This window comes from Alexandromys fortis, unplaced genomic scaffold (genome assembly GCF_014885135.2).
Source record: "Alexandromys fortis isolate MF-2015 unplaced genomic scaffold, M_Fortis_MF-2015_v1.1 scaffold_60, whole genome shotgun sequence".
Lineage (NCBI taxonomy): Eukaryota > Metazoa > Chordata > Mammalia > Rodentia > Cricetidae > Alexandromys > Alexandromys fortis.
In genome coordinates this window covers 8,777,478-8,796,607 of record NW_026067946.1, presented here as the reverse complement: position 1 = coordinate 8,796,607, position 19,130 = coordinate 8,777,478, and the positions used below count along the sequence as shown (strand labels likewise).

The following is a 19,130-nucleotide window of genomic DNA, read 5'->3' as shown; positions in this document are numbered from 1 at the left end:
TTTAAATTATAGCACCTGCTTGGAAATAAATAATACCAGGTTCAGATATAAGTTTAAGAAGATGCCACAGAAACCCACAGTTTTTAATTTTTAAGAAGATATATTTTCTTTTTCAAAAAACATCTTTTTAAAATAGGTTTTAAGGATCATATGTTTGGGGCCAGGTATGAGTGCGGGTGCCCTCAGAGGTCAGAAGGCATCAGATCCTGGAGCTGGCACAACTGGCAGCTGTGAGTCACCTCATGTGGTGCTGTGGGATAATGCTCTCGTACACTGTAATGATTTGTCACTTGTATTGGTTTAATAAAATGCTGATTGACCAGTAGCCATGCATGAAGTGGCAGGGTGACTAGGCAGGAGAATTCTGGGAAGCAGAAAGGCAGAGATGTAGTTACCAGCCAGACACAGAGGAAGCAAGATGAGAATGCCTCACTGAGAAAAGGTTCCAAGCCATGTGGCTAAACATAGACAAGAATTATGGGTTAATTTAAGTTGTAAGAGCTAGTTAATAATAAGCCTGAGCTAATAGGCTAAACAGTCTATAATTAATATAAGCCTATGTGTGTTTATTTGGGGCTAAAAGAAACTTCTATCTACATGTGGGTGCTGGGAATCAAATTCAGGTCCACAGCAGAGCAGCTCCCGCTCTTAACCCCTGAGCATCTCTCCAGCACCTAGCCTGTGTTGCTTCAACTTCACAAGAAGAAAACTTCAGCAACACAAATACGGTAAGATATAAAAATAGAAGGAAGCCTCCCTGTGTTCCAGGGTGTTCCCTGAAAGCTTATATGTTGAAATCATAACCCTGATTGTGACACAGTCTCAGAAGGTTGACTGTATTTGGAGACTCAGTCTACAGAGGGATACTAAATTAAGATGAGATCCTCACAGTGGGTCCTAATTCAATATGGCTGGAAATTCAGAATATATCTTGAGCCAGACTTCATGTACTAAAAATATCATAAGCTTATAAATTTTTTTTTAAAAATGTGATACCATGTATACAATGTTTAAAAAACCAGGGTATAGCTTTATGTACAAAAACACAGGCATAAAAACCAGATTGCAGGATAGATGACCATGAGCAGCTTATGTCAAAGAGGGGAGGGGAATGCATTTCTGCAGCATGCTAGCCTGTAAGGAAGGAGGCATGGCCTTTACCACTTACCACTAGAGAAAAAGGACAGTTCTCCAAGCACCTCTGTCTGTTTGGTTGTGTTAACGACATAGTCTTCAAAAGAAGCTTGGGCTGCAGGTCTGAAGCTCTTCAGAGATTCCGTAGCTTTCTGGATTCTGTGGGCAGACATATTTCATGTGAAAGCCATTCTTTACAAAGGCAAGTCAGTCTAAACACCTGCAATGCAGCAGACCAAAGAAGCAGACTCCGTATTCAGCACCCAGGATGCAGCAGACCCACACTGCTTGTTAACACTGTTTGGAATCACCTGGTGGGAGCTTTCAAAAGCTAGTGGCACACACCTTTAATCCCAGATGCAGGCAGATCTCTGTGAGTTCGAGGCCAGCCTGGTCTACAAGAGCTAGATCCAGGACAGGAACTAAAAGCTACAGAGAAACCTTGTCAAAAAAAAAAAAAAAAAGAAAGAGAGAGAGAAAGAGAGAGAGAGAGAGAGAGAGAGAGAGAGAGAGAGAGAAGAGAAGAGAAGAGAAGAGAAGAGAAGAGAAGAGAAGAGAAGAGAAGAGAAGAGAAGAGAAGAGAAGAGGGAAAAAAAGTTAAAGAGCAAAGCTAGTACCTGAGATGGAGCTGCTTCGCTGTCTGCACAAAGCAAGACTGATCTGTCTCCTTCAGGACTTCCTGAGCATATCCCACAAGCCCATTGTTCTCCAGAAGACCTTGGTACTCTTCCATTTGCGTGTGAAATTTGTCTAGTCTTAGTTTCTTAGAGGCATCTATGGCTTTCAAAACAGATGACTTCCTGTCTTCTAGGATTTCAAAGAGCTTTTCAAAATGGGTCAGTGCTTCTTCCTTTGCCCTCTCTCCATTGCACTAGAGTGAGATAGACAGACAGTGTTACCTCACATGCTGAAAACAACCTCTCCACTGCACAAGTGCAGACTTCAAGCATTATCGCACCCATAAACCCAATCTCTCTGTTGCACTAGTGCAAAACACACAAGCATTAACTCATCCATAAACCCAAAGGTCTTCCCGTGATGTCCTATGTAAGATCAAACTCAACAAAACAAGGCCAGATGTTGCAAAGAGAAAGATTTTTGTCTGATTCTAAAATCTTCAAAAGAGTAGTATGGCATCAAACACACAAGAACAACTGTCAGCTTCCATTTAGATTAGCTTTGTAATTTCAGAACTTTGTACTTTTGAAGCCGGTAACAGAAGAATTATTCAATTAAATGAGAAACAGTTTTCATGAGAAACAGTGATAAAGTAAAGGGCAGAGTGCACTGATTTAACCACAAATATTGCAAAAGCACGATTCTAGAGAGTTTGTAACTCACCCCAAACTCAGGAATCTTTCTAAATGAGGAAGCTATTATAAAGCTAAATTACAGCCACAGACATTTTAAAAACGACATTCCATACTAAGGTATTTAAAATTCATTTGCTTTAATCCTTACTCAGCCGTGTGTATAGGCTAAGCTGAGGCTAGGCATGGGCTCCGGGTCCAGTGCCTACCACTCTCCCTCTCCCACAGAAAGCTCAAGGATAAAGAAATGATTCAAGTTCTTATGTGGATCAAGAAGGATTGTTTACATAAAAAACATACCATAATGCCAAACACTCTAAGCATTCTTATTATTTATTTTTTTCTTTTTTATAGAATAATCCTGCCTATAATGTGTATTAAACATGTTGATTTGGGGATTTGTTTAAAACAGAATCTTTTTTTTTTTTTTTGAAACAGAATCTCTTTATAACACACCGGCCCCGGGGACAATCCTCCTTTCTCACCCTCCCTAGTGCTGGGACCACAAATCTATGTCACCCTGCCTTGCACAAATGATTTGAATTTTAATAAAAGCCGAGTTCAGTAAGATTTTGGAAAAATAAGAGTTCCGTGAGCACTGGTGACCACTCATCAGTGTGCAGAGCAGGCACGGCAGAGGACGCTTCAGAAGTCCCGCAACCTCTGGACCACATTAGCAAGGAATGTCCTTCAGACTCCCTTCTCAAAAGTCCCGCTTTGCTTCTGAAGGCTTTTTTCCTAAGTAACATGCAAAGTGATGGGTTTCATCAGGATAGCTTCCTATTTACCATTATACTTTATTCTAGTTCAGTTTTCAAAGGGAAAAGAGAACAGTGAGATTCAGGCAGAATCTCAGAATGGTTTTCCACATTAACCTCAGAAGTACTATGCACAGGTAACAACTATAACTGAAGGCACAGACGCTGTCCCATTACCACAGTTGAAGATGGAGAGAAACATGGCATTGATCTGGGTTTTGTTGCTGCTGTTTTTTTCTTATGTCTTCTGTGGTGTTGGTGATGCAAACCAGGACCCAGCCCCCCTTGTCCTGTACACAAGATGCACATTCTCTATCACTAAGATACATTGTCAGCCCCCGTTGTTTCTTAACTATTTCACTTCCCACTAGGAAAAATATGTCAAGAAGTAAATCTTGTGCTAGCCTATATCTTTTATATTTAATTATAAATTTTAAAATGATCATGAGGAAAAGAAACAAAAAAAGAAATAAACTCCACTCCGCATATTAAAGCCTATTAAAGACCCTTGAGCTGTCAAATACCCAACCCTACTCAAACGTACTGTATTTCAAAAATGCTACTACCTCTTATTTAATTTTTTGTTTTTATTTATTCATTCATTCCCAGGTGCTAGGTTACAGATGTGAGCCACCATGCCAGTTTACTTCCCATTTTTAAACTGAAGTAGACTGTAATGCACAGATTGGCGTAAAGGTGAGGACTCTATAAATACACATCCGACCAGCAGGATGCTCAGACAAAACAACAGGACCAGCATCCCAGAAGCCACCCTCAAAGCTGCTACAGCACTGATTCACCCTCCTCAAGAATAGTCTCATGAAATTTGAAAATATAATCTGGTTTCACTGTGTAGTTACTTAAAAAATACGTATTTAATGTATATAAGCGTTTCACCTGCATAGATGTCTGTGTACCATACAGACGCCTGGTGCACGTGGAGGTTAGAAAGGGGCACTGGGTTCACTGGAACTGGAGATGGCTGTGAACCACCATGTAGGTGCTGAGAATTGAACCTGAGCCCTCTAGAAGATCAATGTTCTCAGCCACCGCTGAACCGTCTCCCCAGAGCAGTCTGGATACTTTCTATAAATGTCATTACGGCATCACCCCTTCCACAGCGTATGGCAGGATATACCTATGCTATGTGTGCAGTCCCGTTGCTATCTGTACTCCTCTGTTGATGGACATGTGGGTCTGTCCATGTACTCCTCTGTTGATGGACCTTGCGGTCATCACAAACAAAGCAAGCATGACTATTCATCCTTACACAAGTAAGCAAAGCGTGTCTTCAGCAGTCCCTGGAGTTTTAGGTAAGCCTGGGCCTATGGCAGATGGGAATTTTCCAAAGGCTCGCTGCTCATTTGTTGGCATGCAGGTCACTGTTGAAAGCTACTCTTTCCTTCCGACTTCTGAGCCCTTGTTAGAGTCACATCCCAATAACCTGAGCACTGCTCACACAGGAGGCTAAGGCACATATTCTAGAACTGTATCTGCCACAAGCTCTAGAAAAGCATAGGCTTGAGGTCACACAGTCCCCAGCACAGGGAACACATTCGGGATTTGATCAATAAGCAAATGCCTGGATAGGTGAATGAAAAACTATGCTGGCCACTTTATAACTTACCTCTGTTTCTTTCATTAACAAGTTTAGTTCAGAAATTTGACTCTTCACTTGGCCTTCCTTCCCAATAAGGAAATCAATGTCCTTTGAAAGCTTCTCCTGTGGAAATGCACAGAATGCAAGAACAGAAACAAATCAACAAAGACTTCATGCAATTTTGCAAATTACACAATACCCATCCTTCCTGGTGAACAGCAAGATTGGCTATAGTAATTAACTCAAGGCAAATATTTACCAGCCTGAATGGCATAGGCCCAAGGTCATATGAAAGATTAAATGAAGGCTGGAAAAAAAGGGTAAGTGATAGTCAAAACTTCCCAATGCCTGAGTAATACATTTTTGTTGTTTAATTATCACTCTCAGAATTCTTGCTTATAAGGCTTCTAAGCAAATGAAGGTTGAAAGCTCAGATACTATAGCCTCCTATTACATTGCACAATTTAGACACACACACACAATAGGAAAACCACCAAGGACTAGTTCAAAATAATCCCAGGTCATCCCAGCCTCGCTATTATTTTCAAGTAATTTGTTTTGTAAATTAGCTATTCTGAACACTATAATTCCTCATCAAAATTACATTGTAGGGTTTGGTAAAGTTTCTAGTTTGTTCTACAAAGCATTCTGCAATGAATCTAAAGTACATTTTTAACCCCCTTGAGAGTATATGGACTATCAAGTCACAACAGATAAATGGATTGAGTCTAAATGAAAAATGAGAACACCCAGGAAGCACCTCCCAGGGCAGAAGGGATGAGATGTCCAGGATGAGGCCATTCCAGGATCCTGCTTACTGCTCAACACCTGAAATGCAAAGTGCGGGCAGGAAGAGAGAACAACAGCTTGGTGTCTGGGGATTCAGGAAGTCGGTCTCCCATCTATTTCATCTTCCTCTTTTTTTTTAACCATATACTACATGAGAGGGAAAGAGGATGTGTGCAGAAACAGATGTGATTGGCTCTGAAGGATACATCTCAGTCTCAGAAGCGACCAGATACGGTAAAACCCCCTGGAAAGACTCACTAGAGAAACAGGAAGAGGCTGACAGGAAAGGAACAAGATTTCTGGACACACACACACACACACACACACACACACACACACACAAAAACAGAATGACTTGGGGATCTAGCTCAGGAGTCAGGAGTGGGGATCTAGAGTGGGAGTGGGGATCTAGCTCAGGAGTACAGCACTTGCCCAGCATATATGTGCAAGGCCCTGGATTTAATCCCCATCACCTGCATCAATAGATCAGCCAGTCAATAAAAACAAGAGCCAGATGTAATTGCAAAAGCCTGCAATCTTAGCACTTGGGAGGTAGAGGTGAGAAGGTCAGGAGCAAGACCTGGGCTCAATTAAATCCTTGAGACACAGACAAACAGACAGACGGAGACAGAAACAGAAAGAAGACGGGACCTTACAAGATAATAATGCTATGAAGAGACAGAAAATCTTTCGTTTTGACCTAGCATTTTACCCATCTAAGGAACCCAGAGTTCCTGAGAAACAAATACTGCAGAGTCAATGGCTGAACCAGAAACCTACTCACAATTAGATAACATAACCACTCTCCAGGGGCAAGGGGTATTTAACCACACCACAAGCCAAATGGCAAGTCTAGCACTGCCCCTTATGAGCCAATGCTGGGAACTTAGGCAGAAGCAGCAGGCACCTTTGTTTTTCTTAACTACAGTGAAAAAGAAATTTGGTCATTAAAATGTATATAAGTGTTCTAAAACAGCTTAAACTAAACATAGGGAGGCTAAGATAACTGAGTAACCTAAACTAGAGAAGAGCAGAAGGTGGAATTCAGAAATAGGGACTAAGGGCAACATCAGTCCCCAGATTGTTAACACTCAAAGTTTCTGACCAGTCCTATCCTTTATCCAAAGTAGCACCAGGCTTCTCAGGCTGGCCAGATCCAGGCAGTCTGTTTTTAAGGACTGGAGGTGTTTTAATGTCAGAATGTTTGCTCACAAACCATAAGCACTAGCTGCTGACACTAGGTATCAGTAGTAGAGGCAAATGTGAGAATCAAGGCTCCAGCCTACGAAGAATTCACACAGCAGGGAAACAAGTGTTAAATAAATCAGGCCTCGAGAGCTCTAGATACTCATCAGAAGCCAGCTTCTCAAAGATTCCAAAGTTCTGTAGCTCCAAAACAGTGATGTGCAGACAAATGACTGACTTCCCCGGTGAACACCTATGGTAGACACTAGTGACAAGAACTCACCAATCTCATTGACACTTATGACAGAGCCTGTCGAGGATTCTTTGGGTTTCTTGCCTGTTCTCTTCCTCTAAGGCCAACACTGTCCCACTATTTTTCTAACTGTGCTCTCAGTAGGAATTACAGGATTCCTAACAGTCTCCTCTTTTATACATTACAGATCTAACTCATACGACAAATTCCAAAGATACACACCATCACCAAATGGCTATCTTAGGTACTGGAGCATCACAATCTATTCAGTCTTATCATAGCCCCTTAAATAGACTCTCCTCTGGCACACTGACTGCTATCCATCCCATCCCACCGTCCACCCTTGGTCAGTTCAAAGCACCTGGAAGCAGTTGTTGCCCCCAAATCCCTAACAGCAGTTAGGGTGACATCTGAGAGGTGGGAGGAGAGTCTAGGAGTTAGACAGACTTCCTAGTGGGTAGACAGACAGGGAGAAGGACCATGGCTAGGTATTAAAGGTGGCAAATCTCTAAGATGGCCACCTCCTCTCTTCCTCAACCTGCTGACTTGAGACAAAAGTCTAGCAGCTTTGCTTCCTACCACTGATGGGCATGCTCAAAGAGTACAAGACCGGATCAAGACCACAGCTGCTGACCAATCCTATCTGTCTTCAAACTGGTTAACCCTAAAGTTAGGAGGTAAACTCTTCAGAGGCTTTAAAAGCCCAACCCTTAAGAGTGAATTTTTTTTCTTCCCAAGTTCCCCTCTGCTTTAAAGAGGGTATTTTTCTGTGTGTATTCATGAAGTAGACCAATCTCACAAGTCTCAGAAGGTTTCTGAAACTTACAAGATTAACCAGGTCATACTTCCCAAAGTTACATTAAGTCATAACTCACACACCAGCCAAGTCACCTGCAACCCCAACAAGGGGCTCAGGGATACAGCTGTGGTGGGCTTTTCAGTGATGCAGCTGCCTGTGAACCACCTGTGTTTCCATAAGTAGCCACAATGAGCTCATTAATTCACAAAGTTGAACTCAGCTAGATCTGGGGCAAGGAGATGTTTATTTACATCTCCCCAAGAAAAGCCACACAACAAAGCAGACCCCTTGAAGTAGGACAAGCCTGGCCTCTATAGCTGTGACAGGCAAATACCAAACCAAGTTTTGAGAACCATTTTCCCTTATATATCACATTCCCAATAGAAGGTACCAAAGAAACCCCAGCAACCAAAACAATGGAAAAGTCATTCATCAGCGCTGCCAAAGTATGTTTCATGCAAGCAAGCTAGGAAAATAATGTTTAACTAGCATGGCCCTGTGCTCAGAATGTACAAGTTGACAGGTGATATCAGCTTTGCTTCATCCCTAGAGATGTTCAGAATAAAATCTTGGGAAGAACAAATATGTGATACCTTCTATGCAAGTGTACTACTTGAAAAAAAATCCACATTGATACACATTCAAGCCACTGTCTTAAGTTATTTTCTCCTTGATGTGATAATATAATGAAAAGACAACACTTAAGGGAAGGAAGATTTATTTTGGTTCAATTTAAGAGGACACAAGTTCATGAGGCCAGTAAGGGTACAGTGGCCAGGGCAGCCAGGGCATTCAGAAGCTGTGGCAGCGGGAGCCGGACACAGCCGTGTTTGTTGTGTTGATGGACATGAAATAAAAAGCTCTGCCAAAATCCACATGGGCTGTGACTATAAGGCCCCACACTTCCTCTAGCTCAGCTTCATCATCTCCTAAAGGTTCCACAACCTTCCAAATGGGGGAATAAATGTTCAAACACTTGAGCCTGTTGAGGGCATTTTATAATCAGACCAAAAGTACCACCATGTTGGAAAAGACCTACACTACCAGCACTTATAATAATGACAAGCGCTAACTCCTTCAGCGACTGTGACAACAATGTTCACCACAAACTACCCCCAAAAAAGGCGTGAGCTGTATCTCCCTCTCCCTAAAATACAAATGCTACCCACCCCAAGTACTTCCCTCAGCAGTGGTGACTATTTACAGAGATGTTTGCATTTTCTACTTCTCTGAGCTCCCACCATTAACAAATTGTCAAACATTATATCCTTTGAAATCTATGAAAATAATAATTCATGGGAAACTATCAAAAACTCCTCAGGAAACATCCTTCGGTGACATGCTCCCAAACTTGTGTAGCTGTGGTTGTAGAGTGAGCAAGCTAATTTAAGACTAAGCCACATCAAAAGCTTAGTGAGAAAACTGTACAATGAGGTGAGAAGCTAAGAAGGTTCTAGAAGGGCTTTGACTTCCCAACAATGAGGAGGCATGGTGACTGAGGTGTGGCCAGACCAGGAGACAGGCAGTGAACATGTGCCTTTTCAGGACACACCAGAACCAAAAAGCCTAGTGGGTCAAAATGGTGAATATGAATCCCTGCAGACTCTCCCAGGTCCCCCCGGAAGACTAAGGGCAGGCAGCTGTGGGGGGAAAGGGTTCCACTTTGAGCTCATGTCTATGTCATATTAACAGAAGCCAAGCAAGTCACAGGGGAAAATATCCCAGCCTCAGCTAACAAAATTGCTAAGAGAGGCTCATTCTCAGATCCAGGTATTAACTGGTTAAGCCAGTCTCTCCAAAAGTGCAAGCTGTTTCCAGAATTCGGAACACACCTTCACAAAACAACCTGACACACACTAATACACAGATAAGAAACCTGGTGTTCACCTCAGCAGATTCAGCAAACAGTAGACCCAAGACAAATGCAAGGCTGCCCTTCTATGATGCTCACTTCTCTAGCTGTAATGCCCAACCGACCAAAATAAGAAATGCTACTGTGTCTTTGAACTGTGTAGCCAGCCTCCTTCAGCTTAAATCTAAAACCAAGTATAGAGAAGATTGGTTACTTTTAGCAAAGGACAAATCTAGACAATTAGTTCCTAAATTGGAAAGTAAATTGCAAAGTGTATGTGTTTTTTAAGTTTTAAATATGTAAGAAATTAATATACAATGTAAAAGATAGCTATATGTTACTATGTGTATGTTCTTCATCCAGTTTCCTGACAAACCTCTGCAAAAGCCCTTTGTTTCTAAAATGAAAGTTTTTTTTTAAAAAAAAAAAAAACAAAAACAAGCTAAGGAGGCAAAAGACAGCTGGCTTCAGGATGAGAGCTGCTTACCAAGAACACCAAGGCATGATTAGACAATTAAGATTCAGTCCTACCTCCCAACCTCCAGGGACAAGAAATCCCAAAGTAGAGGATCAGCAACTGTCAATGACTTAATCAACAGTGTCTATCAATGAGACCTCCATAAAAACTCAGAGGAGAGGGTTTAGAACTTCCATATGGCAGCACCCTTGGAGGTTCTCAGAGCACTCAACCTGAGGGAGTGGCAGCTCACGCCCTTCTAACATCCCTCATCCTGTGCATGGCTTTATCAGCACCTGGTGCAATATCCTGCATGATAAATTGCTGTTTGTGTTTTCCTGAGTTCTGTGATCCTCTCAAACAAAATAATTAGACCTAAGAAAGGTGAACTAAACTTCTTTTTACAGCTATGTGATCGAAGACAAAAAAAAAAAAAAAAAAAAAAAAAAAAAAAAAACTGCCATGGAGCTTGCAGCTAGCATATACAGATATACCGTGGGGCAAAGGCACAGGCAGACCTAAGGACTGGCCCTTCACCTATAGGACCTACAGTACATCCAGATACTTGTCAGAACTAAGCTGAATTACAGGACTCCCAGCTAGCAACTGCTGCTATAGAATCTGTTGCTTGCTTGCTGATGTCATGTGAGGTCACTGAAGCCTTCTACCTAGACATGGTAATACATTCTGTAAATGACCACTTGGGAAGTAGAGGCAGGAGTATCATGGCAAATTTGAGGCCAGTCTGGTTTACACAGCAAGACACTATCTCAAACAAACAAAAACCAACCAACAAACAAAATGTCTTCTGTGTTGATTGTTGTGGGTTCAGAGAGCAGAGGAGAAAGATGAATTTATGGATAGTTTTTCCAACACAGTAGCTTTACTCTAACATCAAAGACAGTACAAGAAATAAAAACTAGAACTGATTACATGAAATTAAACCAATTAGAAATTAAAACTTTTACAAATGTGGTAAATTATAAATTGTGCTATGTGAAGCTGACAGAGGCGTGATGAAATGACAAAAATAGATTTGACTTCCCACTTGAAAGAACCAAACGCAACATCTGGAATCTCTCTTTATGTACCAGATCCCAAAGGGGCATTTCCCAGGCGATAGGACACAAGAGGAGCTTGACTATCCTAGCCTGCTGTCTGCAGTCTCTAGGGCTGGAGGCAGAGAACTCAAATGGACCCCAGCATCTCCCATGAGCCTAAGTGATGAAGCTGGGAGTTAAGGGAGTCGGGGTTTCTAAAACTTAAAACCACAGACAAGCAGAAAGGGGAAAACATGCAGAGAGGTATACAAGTCTAAACACCAGTCACCCAATGCCTGAGGTCAAGAGAAGTTCCAGAAAAGATTAAAGTTCACACAAGCTGGGAGTAATGTACTCCCCACATTCCAGACCTCCAACCCTGAAATCAAGAGCTTCTTGAGAAGGGAGGAGAATCATCAAAGGGTTTGCCTCCAAAGTCAGGCCGACTGACCGAAAACCAAATGCTTCCCTGCCCTGCCAGGCAAGGCTGAAAACAGGGCATAACTAAAACCAAAAACTTCCAGCTGGCTAGTTTTCCCTCAACTTGGCACAAACAAGAATTCACCTAGGAAGAGGAATACACCCCCAGCTTGGACTGTGGGGACGCCTGTGGGGCACTTTCTTGATCTATGATCGATGTGGGAGGGCCCAGCACACTGTGGGTGAGGCCACCCTTGGGCAGATGGTCCTGGCTGCTAAGAAAACAGGCTGTACAAGCCAGTATGCAGCACTCCTCCATGGCCTCTGCTCCAGCTCCTGCCTCCAGCTTCCTCTCTTGAGTTCCTGACTCCTTCAGTGATGGGCTGTTTATTTGGAAGTATAAGATGGAAGAAACCCTTTCCTCCTCAGGTTGTTTTTGGCCATCGTGTTCTACCACAGCATTAGAAACCCTAAGACACCAGGCAAGCAAAGGAGCAGAAAAAGAAAAGATATAATGGCCAAACCTGTCCGTTACACAGACATATGACACAATTTATGTATGCGGCTATATATACAGGATAATCTACACACATACTGTTAAAGGGAGCAATTAAAATAAAAGGGAAACAAGATAAATATTAAATAAAATGAAAAAGTGTAAACCTACTTCTAAAATAGTAAGTCATACCTTTAAGGTTTTGTAAGCACTGCTCATGGTGGTCACCCGGTGATTGGAATGATTCCCACCCAACTTACAGAGGTGGCAGACTGGCCTTCTGCACAGTTCACAGTACATGTTTATCCTCTCGGTCTCGTGTTCTGGGCACATTAAAATCTATTGAATAAAAACACACGGCAGTTAAAGATTTAGGTTTCAAGTCACATAGGTTCCCCCAACATAAATATTTGCTATATAAAATAAATAAAAAGCCATATAGGTGAATAAAAGTATAAAAAGTAAAATTATGTCACATGAAAACTCTAGAATTACCATTTTTAAATCTGAAGGTTCAAACCATTAATACACAGATGTTATTTCCCCTAACCATGGTGGGAAGACCATTCCTTCCCACAGGACTCGAGTAGACAGAACGCTTAAACCAGCTACATAGGGACTCCCAGCACATTCACTAAACACGTCTCACTGAGCATCTCTACAAGGCATCAGAGAACCTGAGAGAATCTATGGCCTGACTCAACACACAAGCCTTTTGCTAAGAGGGCTGGGAGGGCTTTGTGATGTAAGCACCCAGCAGGCCAGCTCCACAAGCCCTGCACTCAATGCCCAGCAGCATCTCCTGATGAAACAGTCGCACTTGTACTTAGTCTATGAACTAGCATCATGGATACACTTAAATTGTTCATAAAATGTTGTTTCCATTCAGAAGCAAGTACTTAGGAAGTATGTTGATGAAACCAAATAGCTGTTCATGATTTCAAGAAACTGGATGCTGGGCAGCTTTAACTGATCTGACACATTAGGAAAAAAATGACCAATATACAAAGTCCTATGACCATACAGCTTCAGGGGAAGCTTCAGGGGAGACAAAAGTGGAAAAAACTTAAATGTTTCAGAATGTCCAGGTTCCTAATTGTCAAAACCATGGGAACTTAAGCTCCCATTGAAAGAAGTACAGTGAGTTCAACTGGAGGTGAATATTCTCTAGCATAAGGGACGGCTTAGAAGAGTTACACTATACAGGCTGACATAAATGAATGGCTTGAAGGAGCTTTTTCCTAATTATTCATATTCCTTTGGTGTGCTTCACCAGTATTTTGTGGTTGCAAATAAGGGGCTTATGATTCATTTGCATTCCAAATTCTACGGAATACTCAGCTTCTAAGAACCTAGTCCTCATGTAGCTCATTATCACGTGTCCTTTCATGATGGAATAGTATCAGTGCAATCTCTTAAATGAAACACTAACTCTTGGAGTCATGCATTTAAAAAAAATCAAAGACTTGAGCAATTAGGGTGAGACAAACATTGTAAAAGTGAACTCAGGTTGGTAAATCTGTTATGAGACTAACAGTTTTGAGGAAAGGGTCTTTTGGAACGTGGGCCAAAGAAATATCTTTCTTTTAATCTTTCAGATCTGTGTGATGTAAGCATTATTTGGTGAATATTTTGTAATGATTTTTTAAAGATTTTATATCTTATTTTAAGTTATTTGCATGTCTGTGTCTGTGTTGGGCATGTGAACATTAGTGTTCACCTTAGGGGGACAGGAGAGAGAATGGATCCCTAGGAACTGAGCCTGCAGCTGACTGTGAGCAGTCAGTCCCCAGTGGGTGGTGGAAACCAAACTTGGGTCCTTTGCTAACAGTAGGAAATCTTAACCACTTAGGCATCTCTCCAGCTTCAAAATAATTTTTGAGATTTATATATGAAACTATTACACATTTAAGGTTTCATGATTAAGAATATTATTATATTCCCATATTCATACCAGTTACTAAATTATAAAGAAGAACAACTTTATGCCTGGTGGTGATGGCACTCACCTTTAATCCCAGCACTTGGAAGGCAGAGGCAGGCAGATCTCTGAGTATGAGGGCACCCAAATCTACAGAACAGCCAAGGCTACACAGAGAAACCCTGTCTTGCGGGGAGGGAGGGGGGGTTGAGCAACAACAAGTTTAAAGGCATCCATGATCGTTTTACTCAACATAGATCATAGTTCTTGTGAGCTATATTAAGCAGACCACCCAGAATACTTGAGAAATGTGAGGGCCACCTAACAGAGTATGTAAGTGCGATGTCTCATGCTGTAATTATTCTTCCCTGACAGTAACGCTTCCGCAATCATGTTATCCAATCAAATCTTCCTGCTGCTAGACCCCGGCCTCTTCTCCCATGATGTTTTGTACCCTAACTTACCTTGGGTCTGAAATTAGTGGTGGGGCCCACGTACTCATGCTGGGCTTTTACCGTACCCCAAGGGTGATAAATTTTGAAGCATTCATTGCAGTAGCTTGCGCTGCAGTCCATGCAGCTCTTCGTGGATTCCTGGGGCGGCGGTTTACAAAGGTCACACATAATGGCTGTGGCTGCCCTAGCGGCCTGCCGGTATCGCTCAACAATCGTCTCCAAAGTAAAATTGCGAAACAGGCCGCTGACTCCCCGCTCTCCAAGATCCACATCATGTTCACAGCCAGGACAAGGAAACATAGTTGGTCTTGGGGTCAGTGAATTCCGCTTCCAGCCTGTGTAGTCAGTAAGGCTTCATTCAGTTACATCATACGTGATTAAAATGTAGAGTTGTGGTCTAGAAAGTCTACAATAACAAATATTCCACGTGGCTCCATCTGCATTCTGAAAATGCTTTTGTAAACAAATAAGCTAACTTTGTATATGAAAGACAAGTTCAAATTATTAAAAGTTATCATAGAGAAAAGAAAAATAATCTATAATAAATTGCACACAAACCTGCATTAAGCTAAACACAGACATGAAGACAAAACATCTACCAACAGTACTTCATAGGATATTTTTACTTTATAGAGTATTTTATATAATTAAGACCTCTAGTTAATTTTATACATCATACCCAAAGTCATTGAATGAATACCATCTTAGCTGACTGGGGAGAAATGGAAGAGCAGGGGCTTAACCAGAGCGCATGACTCAGCATGCTCCTGTCTGCTAACCTGTCTACATGCACACACTTGTGCACTTCTGGTTAGACTGGACTTCCATCACACACTCAAAGGAATAGGGGATCACACGTTTTAGGAATCATCACAACAGAACGTTTCCCACCGTAGCACTGTTTCAGCTCAGGGGGAGAGAGCAGAAGGTAACTGAATGTGATCTAAAGAAGAGTGAAGAACTCATTTAGAGGCCCGGAATTTAGTAACTCTAAGAGGGACCAACCATGGGACCTGAAACAAAGAATCATTAAGATTATTTAATTCAGTACCAAGATGCATTACATATGATTTTGTAATATATAAAATAGAATTTTTTGTTCAGTGTGGTCATCCTGATCTTACTAAGTCAAGAAACCGAAGTATAGCAGACCTTACCTGCTGGTCCGGAGAAATGCAAAGATGTCTGCTTTTAATACAAGTGGACAAATACTCACTTAAAACTTTCTTAGAGTATGAATCTCAGTTGCCCACAAAATACACAAAGGAACTTCTTAATCTCCAGCCTTCCTTCATACTATCACATCCAATACCAAAAATTAATGGGTAAAGTCAGTATATTCTATTTGACAAAGATCTTTCAGTAGCTACATTAATATTGCCCTTGAAATAACAGTCGTCTAAAAAGAATATCTTAAAAGATGCCTGGTATGACACCACAATAGGTGAAACTTCACGGATTGCCCAAAGTATTATTTATAATAATGACTTTATGGCATGCAACGTGTCACTGGATCCCAAAAGCACCTAATGTAAGAAGCATGCACAGAATGTTTAATATTCCATTTAATGAATGACATTTTAGCCTTAACATTTTTAAACATAAATTATACAAAAGGAAACACCCCACAAACTTGAAAATCCTACTTGGTATATTTCTATAGAAATTTTTAAAGCATGCAGTACAGCCCAGGATGCTTCACACCACAGCAGGCATGTAACAAAATAAGTGCAAGGCTAGTTACAACAAAACAAAACAAAACACACATGCCAATGGAAACATCAAAAACCAAGCCAAACAATTCCGAAAGTCAAATGGTGCAGTGGTCAAGTTTAAAAAAATGGAAATTCACATGTAATTTAACTAGATGAACATTTAAATGAAGGAATAACCAATCTCAATAGTCATGTGAAAAGCAATGACTTATTATAGGTCTTGTGAAGGTTGTGACCAATTAAGTAGTGATATGAAACAAAACTAATCATGAAAACTAAATCATATTTTAATATGTATGTTGGTGATACCCAAATTTTGGTTGTTTTCATGTTTAGAAATGACAAAAAATATTCACTTTCCTTTTCTGCATTCCTCTTATCTTAATTTTAATGGTGAAAATAAAAGTTTTTAATGAAACATCACACTGGCCCTCTAAGATGAGATAAAATGTGGAATTTAAGGCCTGAATAATTTTCAGGGAACTTATTCAAATAGGTATCTTGGCTGTGTTTCTAATCTGATCTCATGAGGCTCTCAAGTCTTATGAATGCTAACTTTCATTTCATCTGTCATATGCTTTTACCATTATTTTCATAAAATATTATATTCGGAGAAACAAAGAAAGCTGACAGCTCTAAGGATATCCTAGAAAGTAAACCCCATGGGGGAAAAAAGTCCAACACCAAACTAAAAGGAAGATATATCAAAGTCAACTTTCAATAGCTGTGCTAGCTAAAGGGCCATGAGGCCAGATGGCTGGTGAAATCTAAATTTAAGGCAATTACATTTTCACTTTTTTGGTTGCAACAGCCATAGTTCAAATTCTCAAGAGTACTTGAGACTAGTGGACACTGTATACACCATAAAGTGTAGAGCTGAATATTTCTCGTAGAGAAGGTTCTTTTCACGTAGTATTTCTCTACAATATGGTGCAATATGGGGAGAGAAGGACTAACCAAAGGATGATTGGGAAGGCTCAGTAAGTAATGCCAACCAAGCAGCAGCCCCACGACTGTGGACTCAGTTTTCGTACTTTATGTAAATACTCTCAACTCACACATCTTTGCTTCAAAGGCACAGTAAGCAAACATCAAGGCACGATTTTAAAATAAAGTATTTTCACAGTGGTTTATCCACCAGAAGAGCCATCTCAGTCTATGCTTTATCCCTCAACTATCAAGAAGAAAAACAAATGCAAAAATCTAAATATTAAAAATAATTTTAAAATATTAAATATTTAAAAACAAATGCAAGAGAATCAGTTTGTACCACATTGCAAACTGCTGCAATTGTACCCTCTCCCATATTCTGGCCGTAACAACTTCCTGTTCTTGCTCCTGCCCAATTGGTGAGATGCTGTTGGACTTCCCAGGAAGTGAAGGGAACAGAAAAAGGATAACATTTCTCTAACCAAAGAATATTACCAGAATTTGAGCAAAAAGTAGTCCGTTTTACTTTAAAGGTCAACTGGAGTGAAAAGGAAAAGGGAGGAGTGGGGAGGCTGGAATGTTTCCCACAGCATCATATATTCCAAAACCCTAAAAAGCTGTGTGCATGGCCCATGAATGGGTAAGACCTCCATGTTAAAACTCTGGTTGGACATGGGTTAAAACACAACAAAGAAAAGATACTTATATGCATAAAACATGCAGAGAGTGAGAATACAAAAACTGACAACTTTTAAAACTTTTTAAAAAGTTTTTAAATATTTAGTTAACCTTACCAATGTAGCATGTTAAATTATATTATAGTCTAATTGAATGTAAAAAGATTTCTCAGTACCACATACTAAAAAACAAAATTGTGTTGAGTACAGGAATCATTTTGACACACATCCCTTAAAAACATCAGAAATTTCATCCTGTTGACCTGTTGGTACAATTTGTTTACTTTCTACATAATTTTGAAGACTTGACCACTGGTGTTAGATAAACTCTAGATACATAAGAGACTTTAAATCTAACACCACACTGCCTGCGGCCACAAAAGCAAGAAAGCGCTTTTTCTACCTCTCCACCCCAAAGATCTCCGTTGTGATGCTGTGGACAATGAACAGAAAGCTGGATTTAGAATTCCATTCCAAAGAGAATAGTCACATCTTGTCAACAAAAGATAAAGAACTGACTATGTCCTGCACAGTACAATTACTGAATCAACAGTAAACATGTGTTTTTCCTGGCACACGGGGTGTTTACAAAGCCAGTTGATCCATCGTATGGAATTCGGCTCCACCACTGCTGGGCAGCACCAGAGAGGCATACACTTTGTCCTACAGACTTGTGTTTTTAAACAACCTCATGCCTGGCAACTGTTAGAAAAACAAAGTAAATTCAAGTTATCTTTTGACTTTCTGCTAAAATAAAAACTTAAAAATTCAGTATCTCTGATAACTTGAAAATACAAATTGGAGGGGGAAATTATACACATATGATCAGAAATACACAAGACAGCTTTTCTGTTCACACACTTGAATATGTAACTTACATATACACAGAAACCTTACTCTTTCAAAGCACTTTCATTAAAAAAATCCATTAAATGTAAATGGCAATATTATTTCAGTGAAATAAATAAGCCACAGCACATCGTATTTTTTAATTTTCTTGTAGTCACAATAAAAGTTTAAAAACCAGTAAAATTTGTTCGATTATTTAACCCACTATATCCAAGATATCACATCAAAATGTAATAAATATAAAAAGCATTCAATCTCTGCCTGTGCTATCCTAAAGTCTCTGAACTCCACTAAGCAGTTCCCATCTACAGCACCTCAATCAGAAAAGTCCTATCCAAGCCTTCCACACCTGCTGTCTAATACACTGAACTAGAGCCTCGGGTCTAATTCTTCAGTAAAAAATATCAATGGTAAAAAGTAACTTTTAGAAATATATTCCTTCCACATCCATTGCTTTCAACGGGGTTTCTGACTTCCTTTTTAAGTGTTT

At 40.4% G+C, this 19,130-nt stretch overlaps 1 protein-coding gene across 2 annotated transcripts in view; it reads right to left on the bottom strand.

The window, feature by feature from the left end:
* The window catches only part of Trim36 (tripartite motif containing 36), a 43,438-nt gene that overhangs the window by 7,980 nt on the left and 16,328 nt on the right, over window positions 1-19,130 (bottom strand). For both annotated transcript variants that reach the window (XM_050149309.1, XM_050149310.1), the window contains exons 3-7: window positions 14,479-14,804; window positions 12,286-12,432; window positions 4,830-4,925; window positions 1,752-2,005; window positions 1,169-1,293 (exon numbers count right to left, since the gene is read on the bottom strand). In XM_050149309.1, the coding sequence (XP_050005266.1) occupies window positions 1,169-1,293; window positions 1,752-2,005; window positions 4,830-4,925; window positions 12,286-12,432; window positions 14,479-14,804 (948 nt within the window). The remainder of the gene's footprint in view (window positions 1-1,168; window positions 1,294-1,751; window positions 2,006-4,829; window positions 4,926-12,285; window positions 12,433-14,478; window positions 14,805-19,130) is intronic.